The sequence below is a fragment of the Xenopus tropicalis genome, chromosome 8, assembly GCF_000004195.4.
Source record: "Xenopus tropicalis strain Nigerian chromosome 8, UCB_Xtro_10.0, whole genome shotgun sequence".
Classification (NCBI taxonomy): domain Eukaryota; kingdom Metazoa; phylum Chordata; class Amphibia; order Anura; family Pipidae; genus Xenopus; species Xenopus tropicalis.
The window spans coordinates 25773698-25798852 of NC_030684.2; the positions used below are offsets into that span (position 1 = coordinate 25773698).

General features: G+C 41.3%; 1 protein-coding gene across 3 annotated transcripts; it reads left to right on the plus strand.

Annotated features, from left to right (window-relative positions):
• Nucleotides 1–12900: 12900 nt before the first annotated feature.
• Nucleotides 12901–22080, plus strand: urm1 (ubiquitin related modifier 1). Of its 3 annotated transcripts, none has more exons than XM_012961794.3 (5): nt 12901–13012; nt 16409–16479; nt 20672–20753; nt 21193–21241; nt 21769–22080. In XM_012961794.3, the coding sequence occupies exons 1-5, from the start codon at nt 12978–12980 to the stop codon at nt 21835–21837; spliced, it is 306 nt and encodes a 101-aa protein (XP_012817248.1). In that variant the 5' UTR covers nt 12901–12977; the 3' UTR covers nt 21838–22080. The 3 variants fall into 3 exon arrangements, with proteins under 3 accessions (XP_012817248.1, XP_012817249.1, XP_017952401.1); XM_018096912.2 differs by lacking the exon at nt 12901–13012 and adding an exon at nt 13017–13089; XM_012961795.3 differs by lacking the exon at nt 21193–21241.
• Nucleotides 22081–25155: the final 3075 nt, after the last annotated feature.

A 25155-nucleotide genomic window follows, 5' to 3' on the forward strand; every position in this document is an offset into this window, starting at 1 on the left:
TGCAGCAAAGTATAAATAAAAACGTCAGATCCAGTTAACTTAAAGATTAGACCCAGCCATGGAAATGTACTCAGCCGCAAGTTTCATAATGTTTCTGTTGCTAATCAATTTGCCAGGCTGAGCGCTGGAAGGATAGAATAATACCAGCAGGGTCAATTGGCACATGAAAAAAAAGTACCTATTGCCCCAGTATAGGGCTTATATACTGAGTTTGACCCATGACTGTGTGTGCAATGAGTGCCTCCACTGCTGCCCCACTGCTGCAGGGTGTTTGTATGAGGATCAAAAAATGTGCTTGGGTCACAATGAGAGTACAGTGGGCTGCAATAGAAATGGTTGCCAATTAGATCCAAGTGAGCTCTGCATGGGTATAACAGTAATGGTAGAAGACTGGTGAGCCCATGAGTGCAGGGGGATAGGTGAATTACTGAAAAGGGCAGTTTGTGTTGGCTTGCGTTTACCCTACTTCCCTGTCCCGAACGGAGCTCTGCTTTATAGCCAAGTACATAGAGCCAGAGCAGTCAATTAGCTAGGAGTTGCCAGGCATGCTGTTAGCTTCTAATAACTGATAAATGTGTGAAATCAAGGCAAGAGCTAGCCCTGGGATCTGGCCAATAGGCAATGTTAGAACATAGCTCGGAGCATGTAAGTATGGAAATTGCTGGCTTACATCCAGGGTGTTAGCCTCTTTGACTCTATAGAGCGACAGCTCATTAAACAGCATTATGGTACAGCAGAATTACAGGAGCTTAAGAGAATACAGGAAAAGATTATAAATATGTACCCCCTACTGTAAATTATAGGGATGTTAGAAGTCATTGATGGGTCCTGTGACCATATAAAGGCACAAGGCTGAAGGCTGAGTTTTACAGGGAACTCTATGGGGCACATTCATCAAAGTATGACTGGTCCGAATACAAAAAAAATTTTTTTTTTTTTTTTAAAGGTTACAACTTATGCATATTTTCTGCGGCTTTTTCATAGTTTGCGTCGTGGTTTTCCTGCATTTTATGATCATCCAGATACGAAAAAAAATCATACTTTTCGGCCATTATACGATCAGATCATTATACGATCAGAGAGTTTTTTGATAAATCTGCCCCTAAGTATCACTATGGGATAATGTACCCTGTAATATAAGGATATTAGAAGTCACTGAGGGGTTATGTGACCATATAAAGCCACATGGCTGCAGGCTGAGTTATACAGGGAACTCTGAGTATCACTCATGTATTATAAGGGATAATGTACCCCCTACTGTAAATGATAAGGATATTAGCAGTCACTGAGGGGTTCTGTGCCCATATAAAGGCACAAGGCTGCAGGCTGAGTTATACAGGGAACTCTGAGTATTACTTATGTATTATACCCCCTACTGTAAATGATAAGGATACTAGAAGAGAGTTAGAGTTATACAGGGAACTCTGAGTATCACTAATCTCAAAATTGTGACTTTATTACATCATATGCACAATCACACAGACTGCAGTAAATCTGTGACTGGTTTTAGATTTGAGTCCTAAAACACAGGATTGCACCCTGTACTTTGAGGAATTTGGAATGTTAGGGTTACTTTCTAAATCATATATCTGCAATCTGCAGCTGCATGCCCTGCACCAAGGCCTGGGGATGATTAGTTACGCGACTGGGTATAGTTTTCCTTTAATCCCACCTGGCTGGGAAAATTACATGATGACACTTTTATTCTGCACACTGTGTGCAGAGTTGTCAATCAGGACACCATGATAATACACATTGGGGTGTATTCCTCTATAGTTACGCTTCTGAACTGACCGTTCAAATCTAATTGCTAATTGGTTGCTATGGGCAACATCATCTGCAACATTTGTCTCCAATGTTAATAAATACGCCCCATTGGACAGTGTGGAGGACACCACCTTTATACATACTGTGTGGAGTTGTCAGTGAGGACACCATCATTCCACCCACTGTGTGCGATGAGGACACTATTATAGCATTATACATACAGGTACTGTGTGTGAAGTTGTCAACCAGGACACCATCATTATACACACTGTGTGGAGTTGTCAATCAGGACACCATCATTCCTCAAACTGTGTGTGGAGTAAGTTGTCAATGAGGACACTGTCATTATACACACTATGTGGAGTTATCAATGGGCACATCACCATTCCCCACGCTGTAAGGAGACCATGTCAGCAAGGAAGCCATCTTTCTCAAATCATGCCTCCCACCAGACAAATGATAAAGCCACATTTCTGCCCTCTTAGACCTACACCCGCACAAGTCTAATTCCTTTTTCTCACAAGCTGCAAGCCTTTGCTCATGTTTATTCATCTGTATTCATTGCTGTGTCAGCATCATGTATTGGGATGTGTGAACCTTGCCTGCTTTCAGTTTGGTTTAGGTTTGTAAATATTTTACCTCTGGCCAATGCTGACTACTCCCACCGCAAACTGGCACATAAAGCATAGATGGGCAACAGTGGTGCAACCCAATGAGATAAGTGGTCCAGGTGGACATTGTACCGATGCTGATGGCACTGCCCTGCATTAGCCATCAAATAAAAATGTAAGGATTGCCAGGAACCCAAAAATGCAACTGTCTTACTTGCTCATTGAATTTTATTGCGTACAGTCATTTAAGACTCATTTTGTTATTCTTCAAGTCTGTCGCTGTTTTTTCCATTTGGCCCTGGGATCTACATAGAAACCTCTACCAATATCAGGCACCTGTTAAACACTCATAGCAGAGCCTCCCATTTCCTTTGGCCTGTACAAGGCTGCCTGTTGCTATAATTACTGGATGGCTATTTTGTGTTGGTTGGGGGTGGGTAATTTTGTGTTGCTCCTGAGTCAGGGAGAGGACAGTACTAAGGGGACCTCAAATTGCAAATGGCCTCCAGCTTAGCGAGAAACAAGGAGGTAGGGATAAAGGCTCATTTGCAGCTTTAGTGTCACTTTCAGCCTTTTTTTGGGAGGTTAAATGGCTGTTTAGAGCAGAGCACTGAAGGCCGAGCAGGGGTTCATTGTTCAAGCTTTCTCCTGCATTGTTGAATGCTTTTCAATAGTCGCCTGAATAAGAAAGCTCAGGGGCCCCCTCCTCTCCTCCTCCCTCAGCCGGAACACAAGCAACTTCACATGGGGGAGGCCTAGAATTTCCTGCAGGCTGTGATGGTATTCAAGGCCTCTACCGCTTCAGCTCCTTCTTTCTTATCCTTCCCCCCCCCTACTTTTTTTCCTTCTTCCTTGCAGTTTAACCCAGGCAGAGAAGCTCACTGATCTCTGCTTGACACCCCATTAACACATGAATGCCTTTGAGTGGCTGAAAAAGGCATCTCACTTTTGCTGACCCACTCGGTCCTTCTGCTGAGAGGTTGGAGATCAAACAAAGTTACTACAGGCCAATCTTCATTGTGCCCCCCCTGCAGAGGGAGTCCTCCTCCATTTCAAGCCGCCATTGTCTGCTTTATTATTAAAAGCTTTCGGTGCACAGGATGCAAACAGCTGTTCCAGGACCGCCTTGAGCTTTATGCAGAATTTATTCTTTCTACTCCCCTCCTTTACACATGCTCCAATGCTAACAAATGAACCCAATGCTCCAAGCTAATGAGTTTTTAAAGGAGGAATAGACAACCCTCCAGAGGTTGCTCAACTACAACTTCCAGCACCCACTATCGACAGGTGTTGGTTGCTGTAGTGCTACAGAGTTGGATTATTTGCAGATAGAAATCTCAATTAAATCATAATAAATATTTTATTTATGGGTAATTTTTGAGAGTCAAAGCTTCAGCTGCTTCTGGCTCCTCAGCTAACCCATGTCATTTTCCCACAGACCTTCAATTGTAACATTAAAGGAAAACTATACCCGCAGAATAAATACTTAACCAACAGATAGTTTCTATTATATTAAATGACCTATTGAAGAATCTCACCATACTGTAACAGGAAGTAGTGTGGAAGTAAAAGACAGAACTCTACACATTCATTGGCTGAACTGACCTAGCATGTACAGTATGTGTGCCCTTGATTTGTTTGTATGCACTGTGAATCCTATGATCCCAGTAGGCGGCCCTTAATTCTTAAAATGGCAATTTTCGATTATGCACATTATTATGCACATACAGGTGTGGGATCCGTTATCCGGAAACCCGATATCCAAAGAGATCCAAATTAGGGAAAGCCTGTCTCCTATAGACTCCATTTTATATCATTCTTTCTTTATTGGTTTTCAAATAGGGGATACAGAAAGGAAGAAGGAAGGGGGAACAAGAAACCATTTGAGGATTGCAGACAATATCACATTCGGTAAGTATTAACATGTATAACAAGAAATAAACAAATATCAAATATAGAGTTAGAGATCAAATATTTGTCATAATATGTAGGGATAGAACCTTGGGATTAATCACAAAGAAAAACCAAGGAGGGGTATTGATAGTTCTTATACCAGGGGGGGGAAAAGGGGGAGAGTGGTCCTCATAGATTTCGGTATTTGTGGTTTGTCATTTGCGGTATGAGCTTTTTAAGCATCTGGGATCTTGGCTAAGAATTGTTCCATGCAGACCATATTTTCCTATGTTCCTTGCCTCATCGCCTTAATTTCTTCGAATTTTTTAATTTCCTCCATAGAGGAGTACCATTCTGTTATGGAGGGGGGTGTTTTTTGGAGCCATTTTCTGGGTATTAATGATTTTGCTGCTTGGATCATAAAAAGCAGTAGCTGATTTGTGACCACCTGTTTCGTGGTGGAATCGTAGTGTAGTACAATTAGCGCAGGGAGGTTTACCTTTTTGTGGAAAGGTGTTATTTTTTGCACAATTTCCATTACCTTTGCCCAGAATTTTTTGATTCCTGGGCACTCAAACCAAATATGTTTATACGTGCCATCATGGCTGTGGCATCTCCAGCATGCCTTAGATACATTTTTAAACATTCTGTTTAATCTAGTGGGGGTATAGTACCATTGTGATATCAATTTATAGTTAGCTTCTTGGGTTTTTGAAGCTATGGAGCTTTTATGCATAGATCTATAGATTTGATGCCATATTTTTGTGTTGAGGTTTATCCCCAGGCTTGTTTTCCATTTATTTTCCAGCACTTCGTCCTGGTTGAGGGAATTGTTTGTTAATTCTTTATAGAATGTGGATAGGGTTTTTTTTATTTTGTCAGGTTTGGTCATCGTTTGTTCCCACCATGTGGGTTCTCTGGTCATCTTAGACAGTTTGCTTGAGTTGCAATAATGGTGTAATTGTCTGTAACACCATGTATCTCTTGGTAGAATCTTTTTTGCTTTCTGAATTTCCTTTAATGGTAAGATACCTCCATCTGTTAATAAGTCTGCTAGCACCGTTGCTCTATTATTGGTTGTTGTCCAGTGGTCAAAGGTTCTTTTCTCTAGGCTAGGGGGGAAATCAAGATTATCAATGAGGGGGGTGGCAGGTGATGGGTATGGGGATATTTCCCATTCGTTATTTCCAGCCAGATCTTTAAGGTGGCTCCAATCTTTGGGTGGTGGTATAGCTCCTGGGGGATATTTGAGGGGGATACCCATAGTAGATTATACAAGGGGACTTTACATAATTGTTGTTCTAATCCTAATCAAGCCTTCCCTTTCTCTTTGCCCATGCCCCATGAGAGTATACGTTGTAAATGAGTTGAAACATAATAGAGGTATATATCGGGTACAGCCAGTCCACCTCGGTCTTTACTTAGAATTAGCTTGCTATATTTATGTCTGGGTTTTTTTTTGTTCCATATAAACCTAGAAATTATCGCTTTTATTTTGCAAAAGAAGGATTTTGGTATTTTGATAGGTAGTAGCTGCATGAGATATAGAATTTTAGGTGTAATTATCATTTTGATCACTTGGATACGGCCTAGCCACGATAGTTTGCTATTGTTTTCCCATTTCTTTAGTGTGTTTTCAATTTCCGTTTGGAGAGGTATGAAATTGTAATTGTATAGAGAGGGAAGGTCTTTTACGATATTTGCTCCTAAGTGTTTAATTGAGGTCTTTGCCCATTGGAAAGGAAAATTTCCTTCTATCTGCTCTTGTTCTTTGCTAGATAAGTTTATATTTCAAGCTTCGGACTTGCTGGCGTTAATTTTGAAATTTGAGACTTCTCCAAATTTTTTTAGTAAGGTCATTAGGTTAGGGAGAGTGATATGAGGTCTGGTAATAAATAGAAGCAGGTCATCTGCGAATGCTATTGCTTTATGTTCCTGCTGATCTACTGTCAAACCCTTTATGTTTCTGTCTAGTCTGATATGGGAGAGGAGTGTTTCCATAACTAGGATAAATAAAATCGGAGAGAGAGGGCATCCTTGTCTGGTTCCGTTACAAATGTGAACTATAGACTCCATTTTAATCAAATAATTCAGATTTTTAAAATTGATTTCCTTTTTCTCTGTAAAAATAAAACAGTGCTTTGTATTTAAATCCCAACTACGATATAATTAATCCTTTCTGGCTGCAAAAGAATCCTATTGGGTTTAATTCGTGTTTTATTGATTTTTTTAGTAGACAAGGTATGAAGATCCAAATTACGGAAAGATCCCTTATCCGGAATACCCTTGGCCCCGAGCATTATGGATAACGGGTCCTATAACTGTACTACTAAAAAGTATATTTTTATGAAAATGGTTTATTTAGATTAAGCAGGGTTTTATATATGAGCTTGTTTATGCAATACATTTTTAAAGAGACCTACATTGTATAGTTTCCCTTTAAAAGGGTTGTTCACCTTTAAATTAAAATTTACAATTATGTAGAGCGTGTTATTCTGAGACACTTTCCATTTGGTCTTCATTTTTTGCAGTTTTTTTAATTATTTCACTTTTTATTTAGCTTATTTAGCAACTCTCTAGTTTGGCAGCTATTTAGTTGCTATGGTCCAATTTAGCCTAGCAACCAGGCAGTGGTTTGAAAAAAAAAGACAGGACTATGAAGAGAGCAGGGTCTAAATTAAAGATAAGTAATAAAAAGTCACTATAATAAAAAAAAATTGTAGGATCACAGAGCAAAGCTTTTGGCCATTCTATAACATACTAAAAGTTAACCTGAAGGCAAACCACCCCTTTAAGGGCTATCTCACTAAACTGGCTTATGTTCCCACCTGTACACCAGCTCTGTGCATACAGCAACTCTGGCCAAAGCAACAAGCAAGCACAGCCCCCCAAAGTTTCTACTCACCCCCTGCCATTAAAGTCTCAGCATCTAGGTCCGGCGCTGAGTGTAACAAGACATCAAAGGTTAAAGAGCCTTTCTGTCACTCTTGCAAGCACAAAGGTAACTTCAGTGGACAATTGCTGCTGTGTACAGGCAATCACCATTGCGCAGGGAGGCAGAGCTACTGTGCGGAAGCTGAAAATGGGTTGGTAGAACATCAGAAACATTGTACGCACACTTTTGAAGTAGGGGCCTAATGGACGTTGATATGAAAATAACAACAGGCTAATTTAGCTGAAATATGAGTATGCGGGTGGGGAACCAAATCCCAATTGTTTTGCCCCATTGGCAACATTGGTTAGTTACTATAAGAAAGTATTTATGATATGTTTTCTACAGGCCTGGGATTCCATTCCCAACACTCTAAATCAGACACAGCTGTAAGTTTGATAAGCAGCACAGAACTGCAGCTCAATCTGCCCCATGCCAATCTGGCCTTATGAATTTGTACATATCGCGCAATAGGTTTGCATGACTATTAATGAGGGTTACAGCTGGCGTTTACCCTGCAAGGGAAAAAGTATATCTTCAACCAAATGCAGAATAATCAAATGACTTATCTTCTAAACACAGGATGGTGCTACATAAATAGTTTTGCAGGCCACATCTGGCAACTCAAGCCCCCTGGCTCCTGATGTAAGTTGAATTCATGCAAAGAAATGTTGTCTTGGTCTGTTGTGACCTCCAAAGCCTAAAGTTAAATTGCCATGATACTGAGCATCCTGCCCTGGCAATCTGTGGATTCTGGCAAATGACAGAGGGGCTGCATTTGCCAGACTGACTGGTGGGGGGCTGTTTGGGCTTCTGTGTACTTGAAATGGTAGGTATCAGATGCACCTGCCTATGGCTCAAATATTTTGGGAAAATGGGGAGGGGCAGTTGCAGAGTATACTGTAGCTCCTGGTTCCAGCAGTGAAAATGGCATCCATGTAAAGGCATCCATGTGAAGGGCTACACTAGCACTGTTGGTTACCCTAACTATTTACCTTTTTATAAATTGCCTCCCCCCTGCTTAGGGCAAAGTGCTAGTCTCCCAGGCTGATGTCTCCTTTTTTAAGCCGGGGAAGAGATCTCTAAGACCAACACCCAGCTATAAATTCATTAAACCACTATTAAGGCCAATGGAACAAGTTTTAACCACCACCTATCCACATGGGTCAGCCAGGATACGTTCCTTTTCTTAACATCAGTAGCAACAGACAGGGGTGCTTTGTCCACCATTGTTTACCCCTGGATGTTAGATGCAGTCAAAACTTCTCTGTGTACCATAAACCTTAATGGACAGTGTGGGGGTGCTACATCCAAAATCAAGTTTGAAAGCAGTCAGCTTATGTATAGGACCAAAATGGTCGCCTTCAGGGTATTCTGACAAAACAATTAAAGACATTTTGGGTAGAAATCATAGGGAGTTGTGAGTATTCTTTAACTTTGTCCACTTTTAGATTGTAAGCCCCATGATCTCTTATAAGGAATGATAATTTCCTAGCTATCTGTCTATAGTAGCAGACAATAAAGCAGTTGTTCACTTTAAAATTAACTAAATAGTATGATGTAGAGAGTGCTATTCTGAGACAATTTGTAATTGGTCTTAATCTTTTATTATTTGCAGTTTTTGAATTATTTAGCTTTTTGTTCAGCAGCTCTCCAGTTTGGATTTTCCGCAGCTATCTGGTTGCTAGGGTCCAATTTAACTTAGCAACCAGGCAGTGGTTTGAATGAGAGACAGGAATACAGAGGGTTAAATAGAAAGATACGAAATAAAAGTAACAATAACAATAAAATTGTAGCCTTACAGAGAAATAGTTGTTTGCATTTTTTTGGAAAGAGTCTAAAGAGGGAAGCAAATAATTCAAAAACTATAAGAAATAAAACATTGACCTGAAGGTAAACCACACCTGTAAGGGGCTGGTTTATCTACAATCAAATTAGAATTTTTTTCTCTGATCCAAATTTTTTGCCCGAAAACTCCCGAATTCTAATTATGGTTTTCAAAACTCAAATATTTAATATTTTTTAAGCACAAACAAATGGAAGCCTCAAATGTAAAACTTCAGCATCCAAAAGCTTGGGAGTTCATGTAGAAATCAAAGAGAACTGCCCTAGGCAAAATGCATGTGGGTTTTTTTTTCAATTCAAGATTTTCAAATTTCTTTGAGAGTTCGTAGACCCATTGAAAATGGATAAGAAGGATTCAAGTTTTTTCTTCAAGGTTTGATTCAACAAGTTTTTTTTAACAAAGCATTTGATGAAAATTCAATGAATAAATAAGCATTAAGGAAAATCGATAAATAAGCCTCCATGTCACTGGTGATGTGGAAAATCGCTTTCCACCAGCCAGTTTAAATGTTATATTTTTTATATATTATTATATTATTGTGCATTTATGGGAACACTTAAAGCCACCTGAAGCCACTGCGTCAGCCCAGGTGCAGGTACTTGGAGGGGATTTTGATGCCAAAATGTATACTCAAGTGTTTAGGCACTTAAATCCGCACTGGAAGCCTGCACCTGGGCCAACGTATTGGCTCCAAGTGCAGACAGATCTGAAAGCTGATCACAGCCTTGGGGCTGATTCTCACTCTGATTATCATGCCAATCTGATTTAAGCCTTAGTTTCCTTTTAAAAAAGATACTGAAGCAGGTGCATTCTGCTTAAGATAAAAGGCACAGTGGGCTATTCATGTTCACTGTAACATATTGATTGATAGATAATCCTGTGCATTCCTAAAAAATGGCATCAGAGAAAGTGTTCAAATGCAAAAAAAGCACATTTCCTAATATTCCCTTGAACCTTCTTTCCATTGTTTTGTGTAATCATCTGCAGTAAAGAGAATGTATTGTCTTGCTCTCTTGTCCCATTATACTGTATTGTATAAACTCCCTAAGTTGGCTTAGCCTTAAGGTGGCCACACACGTGGCGATTTGCGATCTTTCGTTCGACCATCGGTCGCACGAAAGATCGTACAATCAGCCACAAACCGTTCAGGGCTGAAACAGCAGATAAGGAGGTAGAAACAATAGGATTTCTACCTCCTTCTGCCGATTCAGCGCTGAAGGCAGATTTTGGTCTGGCGCCTTCTATGGCACCCGATCAAAATCTTTTATCTGGCCCGATCGGCGAGTCGACGGATATCAGCAGCCTCCTGCGATATTGGTCGACTCGCCATACACGCACCGAATATCATACGAAACAAGGTTTCGTACGATATTATCGGTGCGTGTATGACCAGCTTTAGGCTAATGACCCACTAGGTGACTTCCCAAATAATTTTAATGTGGAGTCTAAATCTGACAAACTGCTTACAATATGACATCAATATGGACACTCTAGTTAGAATGCGCCTTAGGGCTCTGGCACACGGGGAGATTAGTCGCCCGCGAGTCTTTTTCGGAGATTTCGGGAAATCGCGCCGCCGCGTGTGCCATCCCGCTGGCAACTTACATGTTCGCCGGTGGGATGGCGGGTCATGACAACTCGGGGAGATTAGTCGCCCGCGAACATGGAGTTTTGTCGCGGGCGACTAATTTCCCCGTGTGCCAGAGCCCTTAAGGGTGAAGACACATGGAGCTACTTGGTACCAGCTACTTGTCACGGCCACTAAATGCCAGACAATACCCTGCCATAGACAATACTGAGAATTGCCTCTGCTAAAACACATGTAGAGACAATTATCAGTAAATGGTCAGCATTGTCTATTCCTGTAGCCATGACAAGTAGCTGCTACTTGGTAGCTCTGTGTGTCTTCACCCTAAAAAATAGAAGCAAGGTTGACTGTAGCACACCACAACATTGCTTTGTTGACTCTATATGTGGTGACAAACAGTATAAGGCAATGTTTGGGGCCTCACTGGGCCCTTTATCAAGCCTAAAAGTGAATAATTTGAGTGGAATATATAGGGTGGGGGGGGGGGGGGGATATGGAAGGGTGCAGTTAAATTGAATACAATTAAACAAATTCCCAAGTGTTGAATTAAAAAATAGAAAGGTTATCCAATGATCTCTGTCAGCTAATGGATATTAAGACTAATGCCAGATAGGGCTGGTGCAATGGCTCTGGGTGCAAGCAAGGGAAAGGCTGAAGCCAGTATAGGAGTTGATTTACCTGCAGCCTGAGAATTAGCCCCATCTGGCATCAGCCTAAAGCAGCGTACGTACGCATACCCAATAAACGCACCGCACAATCCCCGCCGCACTTCCGCATATCCCGGTTTCAACACAGTCCACCAGAAATCCATGAGCGATCGACTGGTGGACCACGATCAACGTTTTGGCCACCCCTGGTCTAAAGGGTAATGACACACAGGATGTGTTGTCACACATGCTAAATCTCCTCCGGATAAAACATACCAAAATCTGCTGGTAAAACATTGAATTGCAAAAAATAGCTTTCTCCTGCCTTTTTGAACTATTCAGCGTTTCAACTGGATTGACTTTTTCGTTTGGACGTTTTGTCACTTGCGCTGGAAAAGTGTGATTGGCCAGATGCAATCTGGCTATTTTTGTATATGGTCACAGAATTTGGTTGTTCTGGTCCATGGCACTGGTAATCCATTTTATTATAAAATAAGAAATTAAATGCAACCGTGGAGAGGCCTGGGAACAAAGAGGGTTCCGGAGCTGGTTGCGAGGTCTGCTGTCCACTTTCTGTCTCCCACAGACTGAGCATACATGGGCGTGAATGCAGGCAGGTAGGGAAGATGGTCAGGGTCAGGGCTTTGTAGTGGCCGGTTGTAGGCCTGAGTTTTTTCAGAGGGTACTTTTTCAGCTTTCAACTGGGGAGGGGGGGGGTCACTGACTCCTGTAGCCAGCCAAAACACCATTGTTCTGTGATGCTACAAATTTATTGTTACTTTTTATTATTTATCTTTGTACTGAGGACATCCCCTATTCATCTGTTAAGGTGGCCACACACCCTTCAGGGCTGAAACAGCAGATAAGGAGGTAGAAACAATAGGATTTCTACCTCCTTCTGCCGATTCAGCGCTGAAGGCAGATTTTGGTCAGGCGCTTTCTATGGCGCCCGATCAAAATTTTCTAACCTGGCCGATCGGCGAGTCGACCGATTTCAGCAGCTTCCTGCGATATCGGTCGACTCGCTGACATACCATACATGCACCGAATATCGTATGAAACGAGGTTTCGTACGATAGTATCGGTGCGTGTATGGCCAGCTTTAGTCTTTTATTTAAATCACTAGATTATGGTTATGGTAACTTGGACCCAAGCAACTGGAAAAGCCAGGGGAATTGCATATGGTGGCAGGATACTGGGGGAAGGGGGTCCAAACCCAGGTATCTTGGGGCAGTTGACATGTCTGGTCATCCAGTGTTGGGCCTCTTCGCCTCCCGGTTCTGATAGCCTAGCAGTGGCATGGGCTCTAGAAACTCATCAGCCAAAAGCTTCCAGACAGCCATGGTGGGAAGAGAAATGTGTAGACATTGCAGCCAACCCCGCTGCAGGGGAAGCAGTTCTGCGGTGTTTGTTTAATGCAATTCGGTACCGGGATCTAAGGGTCCTGTGAAAAAATAGCTTTTCTTTAAATTTAGGTTGGAGCATCACCTAGGCGTCTTTAAATATATATCTGTGCAATATGTGGCGTTTTACACCTGTTTCTTACTTATTATTTCCCCCAGCCAACAGCAGTGCAGGAATTACATCGGACTTCCCATTCTTTGGCTTTGAGACGCTTCCAAGTCACCATGACAACCAGAATGCCAGTTTACTTCCGCTACTCCTCTAGCAGCACATCCGGTTGGGCAGCAATATGGCGGCGCTCGTATCTCTGCTGCTGGAATTCGGGTAAGCTTGCGATTTGACAGCATGCGAGTACAGTGGTTTTGTTTTTTTCTCTCTTGTCTGACCCGCAGAGTCCTGAGGTACATCGGACCCGTACGAATCGGAAAGGGCAGAGAATGCACCAGCCTGTGTGTGTGTGGAAATGCAGCTGGATACTGACAGAAGTCTGACAAGCCAGTTCCTCGATCTCCATCTGTTAACTGTGTTTTGGGGAATTATATTACTGAGGATACAGGTGGCTGAGGTGTTTCTAGGTGCTTTTATGAACTGCTTGTAATGTTCCTGGAAATATAGCAACATATAAACTTTTACAACATATGTCTATGAAGATTCTCATTCATCCAGGTCATGATATACAGTATCTAGTAGAATTAAGTCTAAAACAACTGGACTTTTCTGAGTTTTTTCTTGAAAACGTTTCACCACTCATCCGAGTGGCTTCTTCAGAGGAGGGGGCCTGAGACACCGCTTGTCACCAACATACAATGGCGCGTTGATATCCTTACCCCGGCGGTTTCACAACAGTTCTCACTTCCAGTCATGTACTTTGAAGGATTAACACCTTCATCAATGAGAATCTTGGTACCATTGTGATTGAATCATACCTTCTTACACCTGTCAGTTTCAGCCAACACCTAACTGAATAAGTTCATTGGAACCATTATGATTGGATGTCTGTGACTGTACTACCCTCAAGAGCTTAAATACCGGGGAATTCCCTACCAGTCATTTGAACTGAAGAAGCCACTCGGATGAGTGGTGAAACGTTTTCAAGAAAAAACTCATAAAAGTCCAGTTGTTTTAGACTTAATTCTACTAGATATTTCACAACATATTATTATAAATTGTATGCTGTTCACATCAGTCCATAGTGAATATCAATTAACTAGGGCCACCCAAATCCTTAACAGAGGCACGTAGGGGGTCCGGATCACCCCAGAATGATAAGTTGATCCCCATTGGCATATGTGTCAAACCAGACAAAACATGATGGGACTGCATTTGGGATAGCTATTTATCAGTAAGCACCAGTGGCTGTCCAAGTATATAAACATAGCCATGCAGCTGTGTCTCTGTGGATGCAGGTCTGTGGCCAGGACCAGTTGATGGTTTGTTAAAGCACATGACTTCTTTTTGGGGCCCCAGTGCACCCTGGAGATCATTGCAACCAGTAGAGTGTGCCTTGTACTTTTCATAGGTAATGCAGCAGATGGACCCTGGCTCTAGAACTCTCAAACCACAAACAATAAATAATAGACAGAGAAAGAGACCATCTAGTGTTTATATCTCACAGTAAAAGGAACAGTAACATCAAAAAAGTGTTTTAAAGTAATTTGTAGCAATGCAGGGCAACAGTACATTATATTGTAATTACTTTTATACACTTTCATTTTTTGGTGTTACTGTTCCTTTAAGGTCCTGAATATGCAAACATTTAGTGGTTCTAATTATTTACAAAAATTCAATAAACAAACCATACTATACCAAATTACATACAGGTACATCCCAGTGCCACATGGTGCCCATAATCTACCATCCTTTGTGTTTCGCACCATTGGGTGCTTCATCAAAAGAGGTTTTTTTGAATTCTTGTAAATAGTTAGAACCATTAAATGTTAGCATCATTCAATGTTAATCTCTAGAACTCTCTCCCTATAATAGTTATGAGCTTCTAATATGCTGAATGGCTTCTGGAATTAAGAAACAGATCACAAGCAAGTGGCCTGCACAGTGTGAGTGTCAGAGCTAAGAGGGACATGTGTGTTTCACACTCCTTAAATAAATCAATACTGTTTTCTATAGTAGCATCAGTCAGTTCCTGATGGAGAAGAATCCCATGCTGAGAATTCTGGGAGATACTTAACTAGTGGCCATAGCTTGTCAGCTTTGATAAACTCATTCTTCAGGTTGGATTACCTTCCATTTACACAGGGAGAGTATCATATCCCACCCAAAGAGCAAAACTACTTGTGTGCACAGATCATACTCTATATACATGTGGGCCAAGTTGGGAGCTGATATTGTTTCTGTGAGTATGAGGGTATATCTTATTGTTCTTATTTAATCTGCTTTTTTTACATATGTGCATATTGAGCTGGCACATTATCTCTCTTAAACATTATAATATAAGGGTATGGAATAAAGTATGCATAGAACCTCTGTTCTCTTATATTTGTATTTTTATGTATGAGTGGGAGGTGCCATATTGTTTCCGTTAGACAGTACAGTATGAGGGTATAGCTTATTGTGTGCCCAGAACATTCCTTCTCTGTATATTTGTATTTATACAAATGGGAGGGAGGTGCTATATTGCTTCCCTTAGACAGTACAGTATGAGGGTATAGCTTATTGTGTGCCCAGAATATCCCTTCTCCTATATTTGCAATTATACACATGGGAGAGAGGTGCCGTATTGTTTCCCTTAGACAGTACAGTATGAGGGTATAGCGTATTGTGTGCCCAGAACATTCCTTCTCTGTATATTTGTATTTATACATATAGGAGGGAGGTGTCATATTGTTTTCTTTAGACAAAACATAGTAGGGTACAGCTTATTGTGTGCCCAGAACATTCCTTCTCTGTATATTTGTACTTAAACATATAGGAGGGAGGTGCCATATTGTGTTGCTCAGAAGAGTAGAAGCTGATTGGAGCACAAGCATATTTATTTTTTAAAGGACACTGCCACTTCCATAACACCTCTGGTGGTCTGTACTTGCAGGGTATATTTTCCGTGCTGTAGGTCATTGGCACTAGCTATCAAGTGCTTGACTGCTTGTCCTATAGATTCTACTTATATGGGGGATTCCAGCTGGTTCAGTGCAGGACTCGCTTTCCCGATTGCAATAAATCAGCTGGTGTTCAAAGGGTTACGCAACCTGTTTCTGGATATGTGTCTTTGTTCCTATTGTGCTTGGCTTGTTTTGGTTTGCTGTGTAGATTCTGCACATTAATAACCAAGCAGAGAAAGGAAAGGGTTATCAATGTGCTTTATTGCAGTACAGAAGAGTAACTAGTATGTGGGTCTATTCAGTGCTCCCTATTTTGACCTTTTATGCTGCGTCTTTGTCACCAGTTTAAATAATTCAGGCCTTCGCTGTACTGTCATGGAGAAAATGATCCACCCCCCTCCCTTTACCGTAGGGGTAAACTGCAGTAAATAAAACCTGCATGTCTCTTCTTCATCTCTGCGTGCGGAGCTTGTTTGACTTTTTATTTGGACCCTAGAGAGCATGACATAGAAATGCTAATATCTGTCCTCCATCCTAGGGGTGCCTGCGGGGAATCCTTTGTCTGAGCTCAACTCTGTTATGGCACTGTGCCTCGTATGCCTGTAAACCCCCCCCAGTGTGGGCAAAGCATGTCAGAATAACTCATGTTTTTATTATCTTATTTCAGAGGTGGCGCAGAGCTCCTGTTTGATGGGATCAAGCAACATCAGGTGACATTGCCTAACCAATCGAACCCCTGTGAGTATTCTTAGCAATGACGTTTGCAGGGAGAATACTGCTTTGGTGTTAACGGAAATTGGGTACAGTTCATAGAGATGGTGCTGACGCAGCTGTAAGATCCAGCACGTGAGGGAGAACCGAAATCCCCTTTGGTGCGAGGGGGCTGGGGTATTCTGTGTCGTATTGCTTAAGATCTAAACAGAGGGAGTTTCTCCTGCAAGATCTAGGGGAAGAGAATCATTCTGTTCTGTCGTAGCCAGTTCCATACAAATTATCTAAGTGTCATGTGCGCGTAGGAGCATGTGACTAGTGATGTAGGCAGTATTGCAGGGTGATTCGATGTGAAATGCGTGGAGCCGAAAAGTCTTTTTTGTGAGAATTTAAAAAAAAAAAAAAAAAAAAAAAAAAAAAGGCAGGGGTTATAGGAAGGACAGAGAAGAAGCTGCCAGTAGCAGCTTTCAGGGCTCCTCTGCTGTCTCCCTGGAATTTATGGCCCTGATAGCGCATAAGGGGAGGGGAGAGCACTTTAAACTGATTAGAATGCATTTCACATGGTAGATGGTGCCAGCTGTTCCTCTGCTCTTTCTCTCCTCTCTTTTACCCCTCTCTGTCCCCCCCTGCTAACTGACCGGCACTATTTGCTCAGCTCTGGGCCCCCCCTGTGCGAAATTGCTTTTCAAAAGGAGCACTTTCTGCTTAATTAAACAAAGAGTCAACACATCTGTGGAGTTTTCCCTGCGTCCCTATTATCCCCATACTGATCCCTTCTCTCTCACATCTTCTTTTTCACTCCATGATCCAGGCTCCTGCTGCCTGGGTATCCTAGGCACAACCTAGCACATATGGGGCACTGTCTACAAGGCTTTATTAATGTCATCATTTGGGCTCTGTATGCAGTTTGTTTTTCCATTAATGTTTTAGGGTTTGCTTCTTTTGGAGAAAGCCTCAATGACCCTTCACTCAGCTAATTCCTAGCCTAGTCCTAGTTTCTAATTCAGCACTTTCCAATTTCTTTTATTTGTAGAGGTGGTCATACATGGGCCGATTATGGTCTTCCCTCTGACCGACTGGTCCCCAAGCTGAACAGATGGAGAGCGTATGAAGGGTCAGTCATGGTATGGCTGCCTTTCTATTGTTCTGATCGTTCATACAAAGAGCACTTGCTGAAGTGGTGCATCCTTAGATGAAATGTTCAGAACTCTCCAACCCCGCACGAGGGCCCGTTATCAGCTATAGTCCTTGTTTAGGGGTCTGATGTTATTAAAATGTAGGTACAACCCTTGAGCAGGTGTGTGGGGGGGTCTTCTCTTGAAGGGCCACATTTATCTCATATCCCTCCAGGTTAGGACTAAGATTTAAAATAGGCCCTGGCATTTCAAGTACACAGTACACTGTAGCAGCCTGTATACAAAGTTGATATAGGATGCCGACGTAGCTACTTTTGGCCGACTCAGCAACTCTGATTGATGTTTGGCTTGGCCAATGCTACGTGCCCTTCACAGTGGTGCTCTGATAGATTGCATCTATTCTGGAAGCCTCCTCATGCGGCCACCAATAAACTGTTATCCCTCGTGGTCAACGACTTCCTGTTGTTTAGAAAGGGATCCACCACCAATTTACAACAGTGTAGTAAAACACATTTTTGTAGCAGTTTATTTCTAGATCTGGGAAGGAATAAGTTCAGTAAAGCCAAAGGTATCCTATGGAGAGGTACAAACTGACCCATCCACAATGCTATTCACAAGTGCCTGTAAATTTACAAAAATAATATTACTGTCTTTTAATTAAAAAAAAAACATGTTTTATGAGAAAGGCAGTCTCTTTTACACAATAAAATGATCGGGGGGACTCCCCTTTATGTAAAGCTTTGACTCCATAAAGTTGAGTTGCAGCCGTGATACATTTTATGAGTGCTTCTGTTACTGATTAGACAGGCGGACAGAAGGAAAGGCCTCTTCCCAGGCAGGGAACAATAGGTGGAGTGCAGTGATGCCGGCTTCTCCATGGTAACCCCCCCATACAATGGATACCCTGGACCGAGAATGTGGGTGGGGGGGGCGGCGCAACTTCTCTTTCCCTCTCTTGAGTCAGGCTGATGAACTAGCGTTGGGATCTATGGCTGACCCTACACTGACCAGCAGCTCTCTCCATTCAGCATCAAAGGCCACAATTGGGGTATCCAGAATGTACAGAGGCCTGTGTAACCTGCTGTGAGTGTCACAACTTGGCAGTGTAGGGGTTAAAAAGTTCTGCTAGCTGCTTAAATACAAATATAAGGCAGTGGATTGGTCATATTTATTGGTCTTAATTCTTTCATTTTTATGATTTTTACCTATTAATAGGTAACCTTCAAGCACCTGCTAGAGGGGTTAGTGTACATTTCTTCTTATTTATATATATATATATATATATATACAGTGGTGTGAAAAACTATTTGCCCCCTTCCTGATTTCTTATTCTTTTGCATGTTTGTCACACTTAAATGTTTCTGCTCATCAAAAACCGTTAACTATTAGTCAAAGATAACATAATTGAACACAAAATGCAGTTTTTAAATGAAGGTTTACGTTATTAAGGGAGAAAAAAAACTCCAAATCTACATGGCCCTGTGTGAAAAAGTGATTGCCCCCCTTGTTAAAAAATAACTTAACTGTGGTTTATCACACCTGAGTTCAATTTCTGTAGTCACCCCCAGGCCTGATTACTGCCACACCTGTTTCAATCAAGAAATCACTTAAATAGGAGCTACCTGACACAGAGAAGTAGACCAAAAGCACCTCAAAAGCTAGACATCATGCCAAGATCCAAAGAAATTCAGGAACAAATGAGAACAAAAGTAATTGAGATCTATCAGTCTGGTAAAGGTTATAAAGCCATTTCTAAAGCTTTGGGACTCCAGCGAAACCACAGTGAGAGCCATTATCCACAAATGGCAAAAACATGGAACAGTGGTGAACCTTCCCAGGAGTGGCCGGCCGACCAAAATTACCCCAAGAGCGCAGAGACAACTCATCCGAGAGGCCACAAAAGACCCCAGGACAACATCTAAAGAACTGCAGGCCTCACTTGCCTCAATTAAGGTCAGTGTTCACGACTCCACCATAAGAAAGAGACTGGGCAAAAACGGCCTGCATGGCAGATTTCCAAGGCGCAAACCACTTTTAAGCAAAAAGAACATTATGGCTTGTCTCAATTTTGCTAAAAAAACATCTCAATGATTGCCAAGACTTTTGGGAAAATACCTTGTGGACCGACGAGACAAAAGTTGAACTTTTTGGAAGGTGCATGTCCCGTTACATCTGGCGTAAAAGTAACACAGCATTTCAGAAAAAGAACATCATACCAACAGTAAAATTTGGTGGTGGTAGTGTGATGGTCTGGGGTTGTTTTGCTGCTTCAGGACCTGGAAGGCTTGCTGTGATAGATGGAACCATGAATTCTGCTGTCTACCAAAAAATCCTGAAGGAGAATGTCCGGCCATCTGTTCATCAACTCAAGCTGAAGCGATCTTGGGTGCTGCAGCAGGACAATGACCCAAAACACACCAGCAAATCCACCTCTGAATGGCTGAAGAAAAACAAAATGAAGACTTTGGAGTGGCCTAGTCAAAGTCCTGACCTGAATCCTATTGAGATGTTGTGGCATGACCTTAAAAAGGCGGTTCATGCTAGAAAACCCTCAAATAAAGCTGAATTACAACAATTCTGCAAAGATGAGTGGGCCAAAATTCCTCCAGAGCGCTGTAAAAGACTCGTTGCAAGTTATCGCAAACGCTTGATTGCAGTTATTGCTGCTAAGGGTGGCCCAACCAGTTATTAGGTTCAGGGGGCAATTACTTTTTCACACAGGGCCATGTAGGTTTGGATTTTTTTTCTCCCTAAATAATAAAAACTCTCATTTAAAACTGCATTTTGTGTTTACTTGTGTTATCTTTGACTAATAGTTAAATGTGTTTGATGATCAGAAACATTTTGTGTGACAAACATGCAAAAGAATAAGAAATCAGGAAGGGGGCAAATAGTTTTTCACACCACTGTATATATAATTGGTGTGTGTGTATATACATATATATTACACAAGCTGCCATATTGGGATTTCTTTAGACAGTACAGTGTGAGGGTATAGCTTGAGTGTACAGTTTATTGTGTATACGGGAAAAACATTGCTGTGTGTTCATTGATGATATTAACTGTGTTCTTACTTCCGATAGGGGACATCAGGCAGTTATTGGTTTGGATCAGACACAACCTACTTAAGGAACGACCTGAGCTCTTCATTCAAGGAGATACAGTGTATGTATATTTCATATTGTACACCGGAGGTTGAGGCTTGCAGGGACAGGCACATGGGGCAACCAAAACAATCACAACTAAATGGTCAGGGCAGGGCATCTATTTTTATCCAGTGGACCCTTAGCAAGTGTCCTATTTGGGTCCAAGGACCAGCACACATCTGCAGTTAAGCTGTTTTAAAACATAAACTCTCAACATGCTCTGTGTAGATCAATGGCTACTTTTTACCTATCAAAGTACAGCTGTACCTCTGCCTATAATGCACATGTACATTGACTGACTATTACCTTTAATGCTGCAATGCATTGTGGGATGCAGAATCTGCTGTCATATAGTACAGAACCCTGCTTCCCCTTCCCAAAAGCTGCATTTCAAAAATCAAAGTTTCCTTAAAGTCAAATTTATTTAGGCAACTCATGTCTTCTATATCTCTTCCTAGGCGCCCTGGCATTCTTGTTCTGATTAATGATGCAGATTGGGAACTGATGGTAAGTGAGGTAGAATTTATGAAGGATTATCATACACAGTAACTAAAGTAAATGGTAGGGTTTTAAGAGCTGTGGGCTTTTTTAATGAAATACAAATTCCAGCTTCAAACAGTGGACTTCTGACACATACCTTGGGCCTCTGACACATACTGTGGTTTTCTAATACATACCATATTCATGTATCAGGGGCAAGAACACACATGGCAGATTATGTCTGCAGCATTCTGGGTAACAAAACGTATATGATCACTCTCTGTATGTCATAATTTTGTTTTCTTTCCAATACATAAACAGATTCCAAACATTTTTAGATTTTCCAGGATGATGCTGTTCATATAGCACAAATATTTGTTTTTTGCTTCGTTTAGTGAAGAAGGCTAGAGCTGTCTTGTTGTGCAATAATAATAATATTTTATGTGTATCAGTGCTATCCACCATCGAGAATCCTGCACTTTGGAAATCCGATGGACAGCCTCTATACATATTTTTGGTGGGGTTACAGTGTGTGTTCTGTTCCCCCTTTGCAGGGAGAGCTGGATTATCAGCTGGAGGATAAAGACAACATAGTTTTCATTTCTACATTACATGGTGGATAATGAAGGCCCAAACAAAGACTTTTAAGGTCCTTCCTAGGCCTTATGTCACACTTGCCTTTCATGCCAGGATGCTCATATAAGAATGCCATGAAAAAAGACACTGATAGACTTCTGTGAAGATGCCTGTCTCTCATTTTGTTTTTGGATTTGGATGCAGAAAAGTTGGCCTCTATCGTGATCTTCTAAACTTTATTACTGCATGTTCAAATAACTAAAATAAAGGATTGATCTTTTTTATTTCCAGCTCTGCAAATTCTTCATTGGGCTCAGTTGATATTCATGGTCTCTAAAATGACCGAGATCAAGAGTTGGGCATTCAGGTGACAGACAACATTCCTTTCTTGGCCTAAAGTACATGCAATAATTTGTGGAAAGATTAGAAACCAACAGTGTAAAGGCCATACACGAATAACCACTATAAATAAGAAATAGCTACATTATGGCTCATGCCCATGTCATGTGATGTATAGCCATTTGCTAATATGGCGGATCTAGCATTGTGTGTAGTTTTAAAGTCTTCCCTTTTCATACAGTGGATGGGCACATTTTAAATACGGTTCAGGCTAGGCATGCATAGTTTTCATATTCATTATGTGTACATATTAGTATGGTGTATCAAAGCCAATAATGAATTGTGTGCAGTTCACAGTATGGCTGCACTACTGTCATGTTATGGTGTTTGCATGAGCATGCACACACTGAATACTGTTCTCCCCTAAATCCTCACAGATCCCATGTATAGCCACCTGTAGGCATTAAACAGCCCTGATGTATCACACTGACTATTGTTGCATAGGACAATTGTTGGCAAAGCTGATAGCATCAGTCCTAGGGCCATTGTTTGGATCATCTTGACTTGGCCCAGCATGTGGGCAACCACATTGGAACGTGCAGATCAGGCTGTGTGTGGCCAGCTGTAGAAAGGCCTTTCTAGGTAGATGCGTAATTTCAAGGAGGCCCTCATCCTGCACAAGGCGCCTACAAACTTTGTTTTATCATAATATATATTAAAGTTCCACAATGGCACACAGGGCGATCCCGTGACTTTTAGTAGAGAGTAGTGCCAAATTGCCCATATTCACTTTTCATTGTCCCTATTGGCCTCTGGCAAACACTAGTCAAGTGACTTGGAAATATAACAGTTCATATTATCACACAACAGGCACCTAAAAGCACCATTTGGTTATTTTAGGTGCTACCAAAAAATGTGAGGACCAAATCACCCTTTGTTCATCTTCCTAATTTCAGTGTAAAATGAGTCTACAGTCAAACCTCGATTTTACAGTTTCCAAAGGGACCAGAAAAAAAGAGTAAAATCTGAGCATTTCAGAGCATTTTCTAAAATAGTGTCTTTTATTGTATCTCAGTTGTAAATGAAATACAGACTAGATTGTTCCTTTTTCTAACCAGTAGTGTATGGTTTAACTAGCTTTGTTAGATATGGCCACATCGATACAAAACTTTAGTTATCATGGCAAAAAGTGAGGCTGTCCACTCAACCACAGATTTATGGTGACTGGTTGGACAACTGAAAAATTCAACAAATTATGTGTTACCTGTTAAGGGCAAATGACTCGTACATGGGTCATCCTACTGCGAGGGTAAGATTCACTGGGTGGTACAAAACTATTTAGAAAAAGGGTCATTGTCGCTGGAAGAAATAGGAAGTGATGCCAGTTACTGAGTTTAGGGACCAACTCACAATATACTGTATATATAGGATATAAATGTCACAATATAAGGCTGATTAGTAATTAACTCAGATGATTACTGTATGGCAGCTCTGAAATTAGTGCTATTAGCATCAGACTTTAATCATCAGCCTGTTAGGATCAGCTTATATAACAGACACATCATTTTCTTTGCTTGATAATTTTCAACTACCCCTAAGCTCAGCTTCTGAACAGCTGCTCAGAGCGCACTGAGCATGTGAGTGTCGCAGACACTTCTAATACAAGTGTCCAGTATGGTCACCCCCGGTGACAACTTTAAAGGACTGTATTATTACTACTATAGAGATATTGAACCTTTACGCTGCTTCAATAAGTTCCTTATATAAAATATGGTATGTCTAGCCATATTCATTTTTAGGGTTTAGTTCTCCTTTAGCCCATGGAGTTCTAACCTTTGGTCAAGGTCTCCGTTAGCTCATAACAAGGCTACATTCATCCACAGTTCCAAGAATATCTAGGAAAGCAAATAGATGTTCACATTAGTTGACCTTGAATTTGGATTTTCAGATATATCCAGAAGGACAATATGAATTCTTCTTGGACTTTCTGGTGTATCTAGAAGAAAATTAAGAATTCTTCTCAGATCTCACCCTAATTGACCTTTAAGCTGAACTTTCAGGTGTATCTAGGAGGAAAATAAATATTCTTCTCAAATCTCACCCTAACTGGGTTTCAGACTGAGCCTATATATAAAGGGTCTTAAAGACATTTGGTTGTCATTTTGGTTGTCCTTCTCTTAGACCAGTGATCCCCAACCAGTGGTTCTTGAGCAACATGTTGCTCACCAACCCCATGGATGTTGCTCCTACTGGCCTCAAAGTTGGTGCCAATTTTTGAATTTCTGACTTGGAGACATGTTTTCGAGGCATAAAGACCATGTGTCCTGCTAAACAAAGCCTCTATTAGTCTGCCAGTCCACATTGGGCTACTAATTAACCAATCCTTATTGATCACCTACTAGGAAAGTTTTTGTGCTTGTGTTGCTCCCCAGCTTTTTTCATTGAAATGTTGCTCACGGGTAAAAAAAGGTTGGGGATCCCTGTCTTAGACCATCCTATCATATTACAGTATCTTGTTTTCTATTGGTGTTCAGCCTTTTAAATACTGTTGTTGTTCTATGCACATTTAAGCCAGATGGACACGAATCACGTCAGGCTTTTTTGAGATGAGTATATAATAAAGTTTTCTATTTTTAACTATTGGAGTGGCCTGTTTTTGGATTACCAGAGTGCCTTTCCCCTGTTTTTTTTGTTTTTGTTCTTCTCTTAGACCAACCAATGGCTCACAAGTAACATGTTGCTCACCAACCCCTTGGATGTTGCTCCCAGTGCCCTAAAGCAGGTGCTTAGTTTTGAATTCCTGGGTTGGAGACAAGTTTTGGTTGCATAAAAACCAGATGTACTGACAAATAGATCCTCCTGTATGCTGCTAGTCAACATAGGCGCTACCAAATAGCCAGTCACAGCCCATACTTGGCACCCCCAAGAAGGTTATTTTATGCTTGTGCTGCTCCCCAACTCTTACATTTGAATATGGCTCACAGGTAAAATGGTTGGTAACCTCATCCTTAGACTGTAAACTCTTG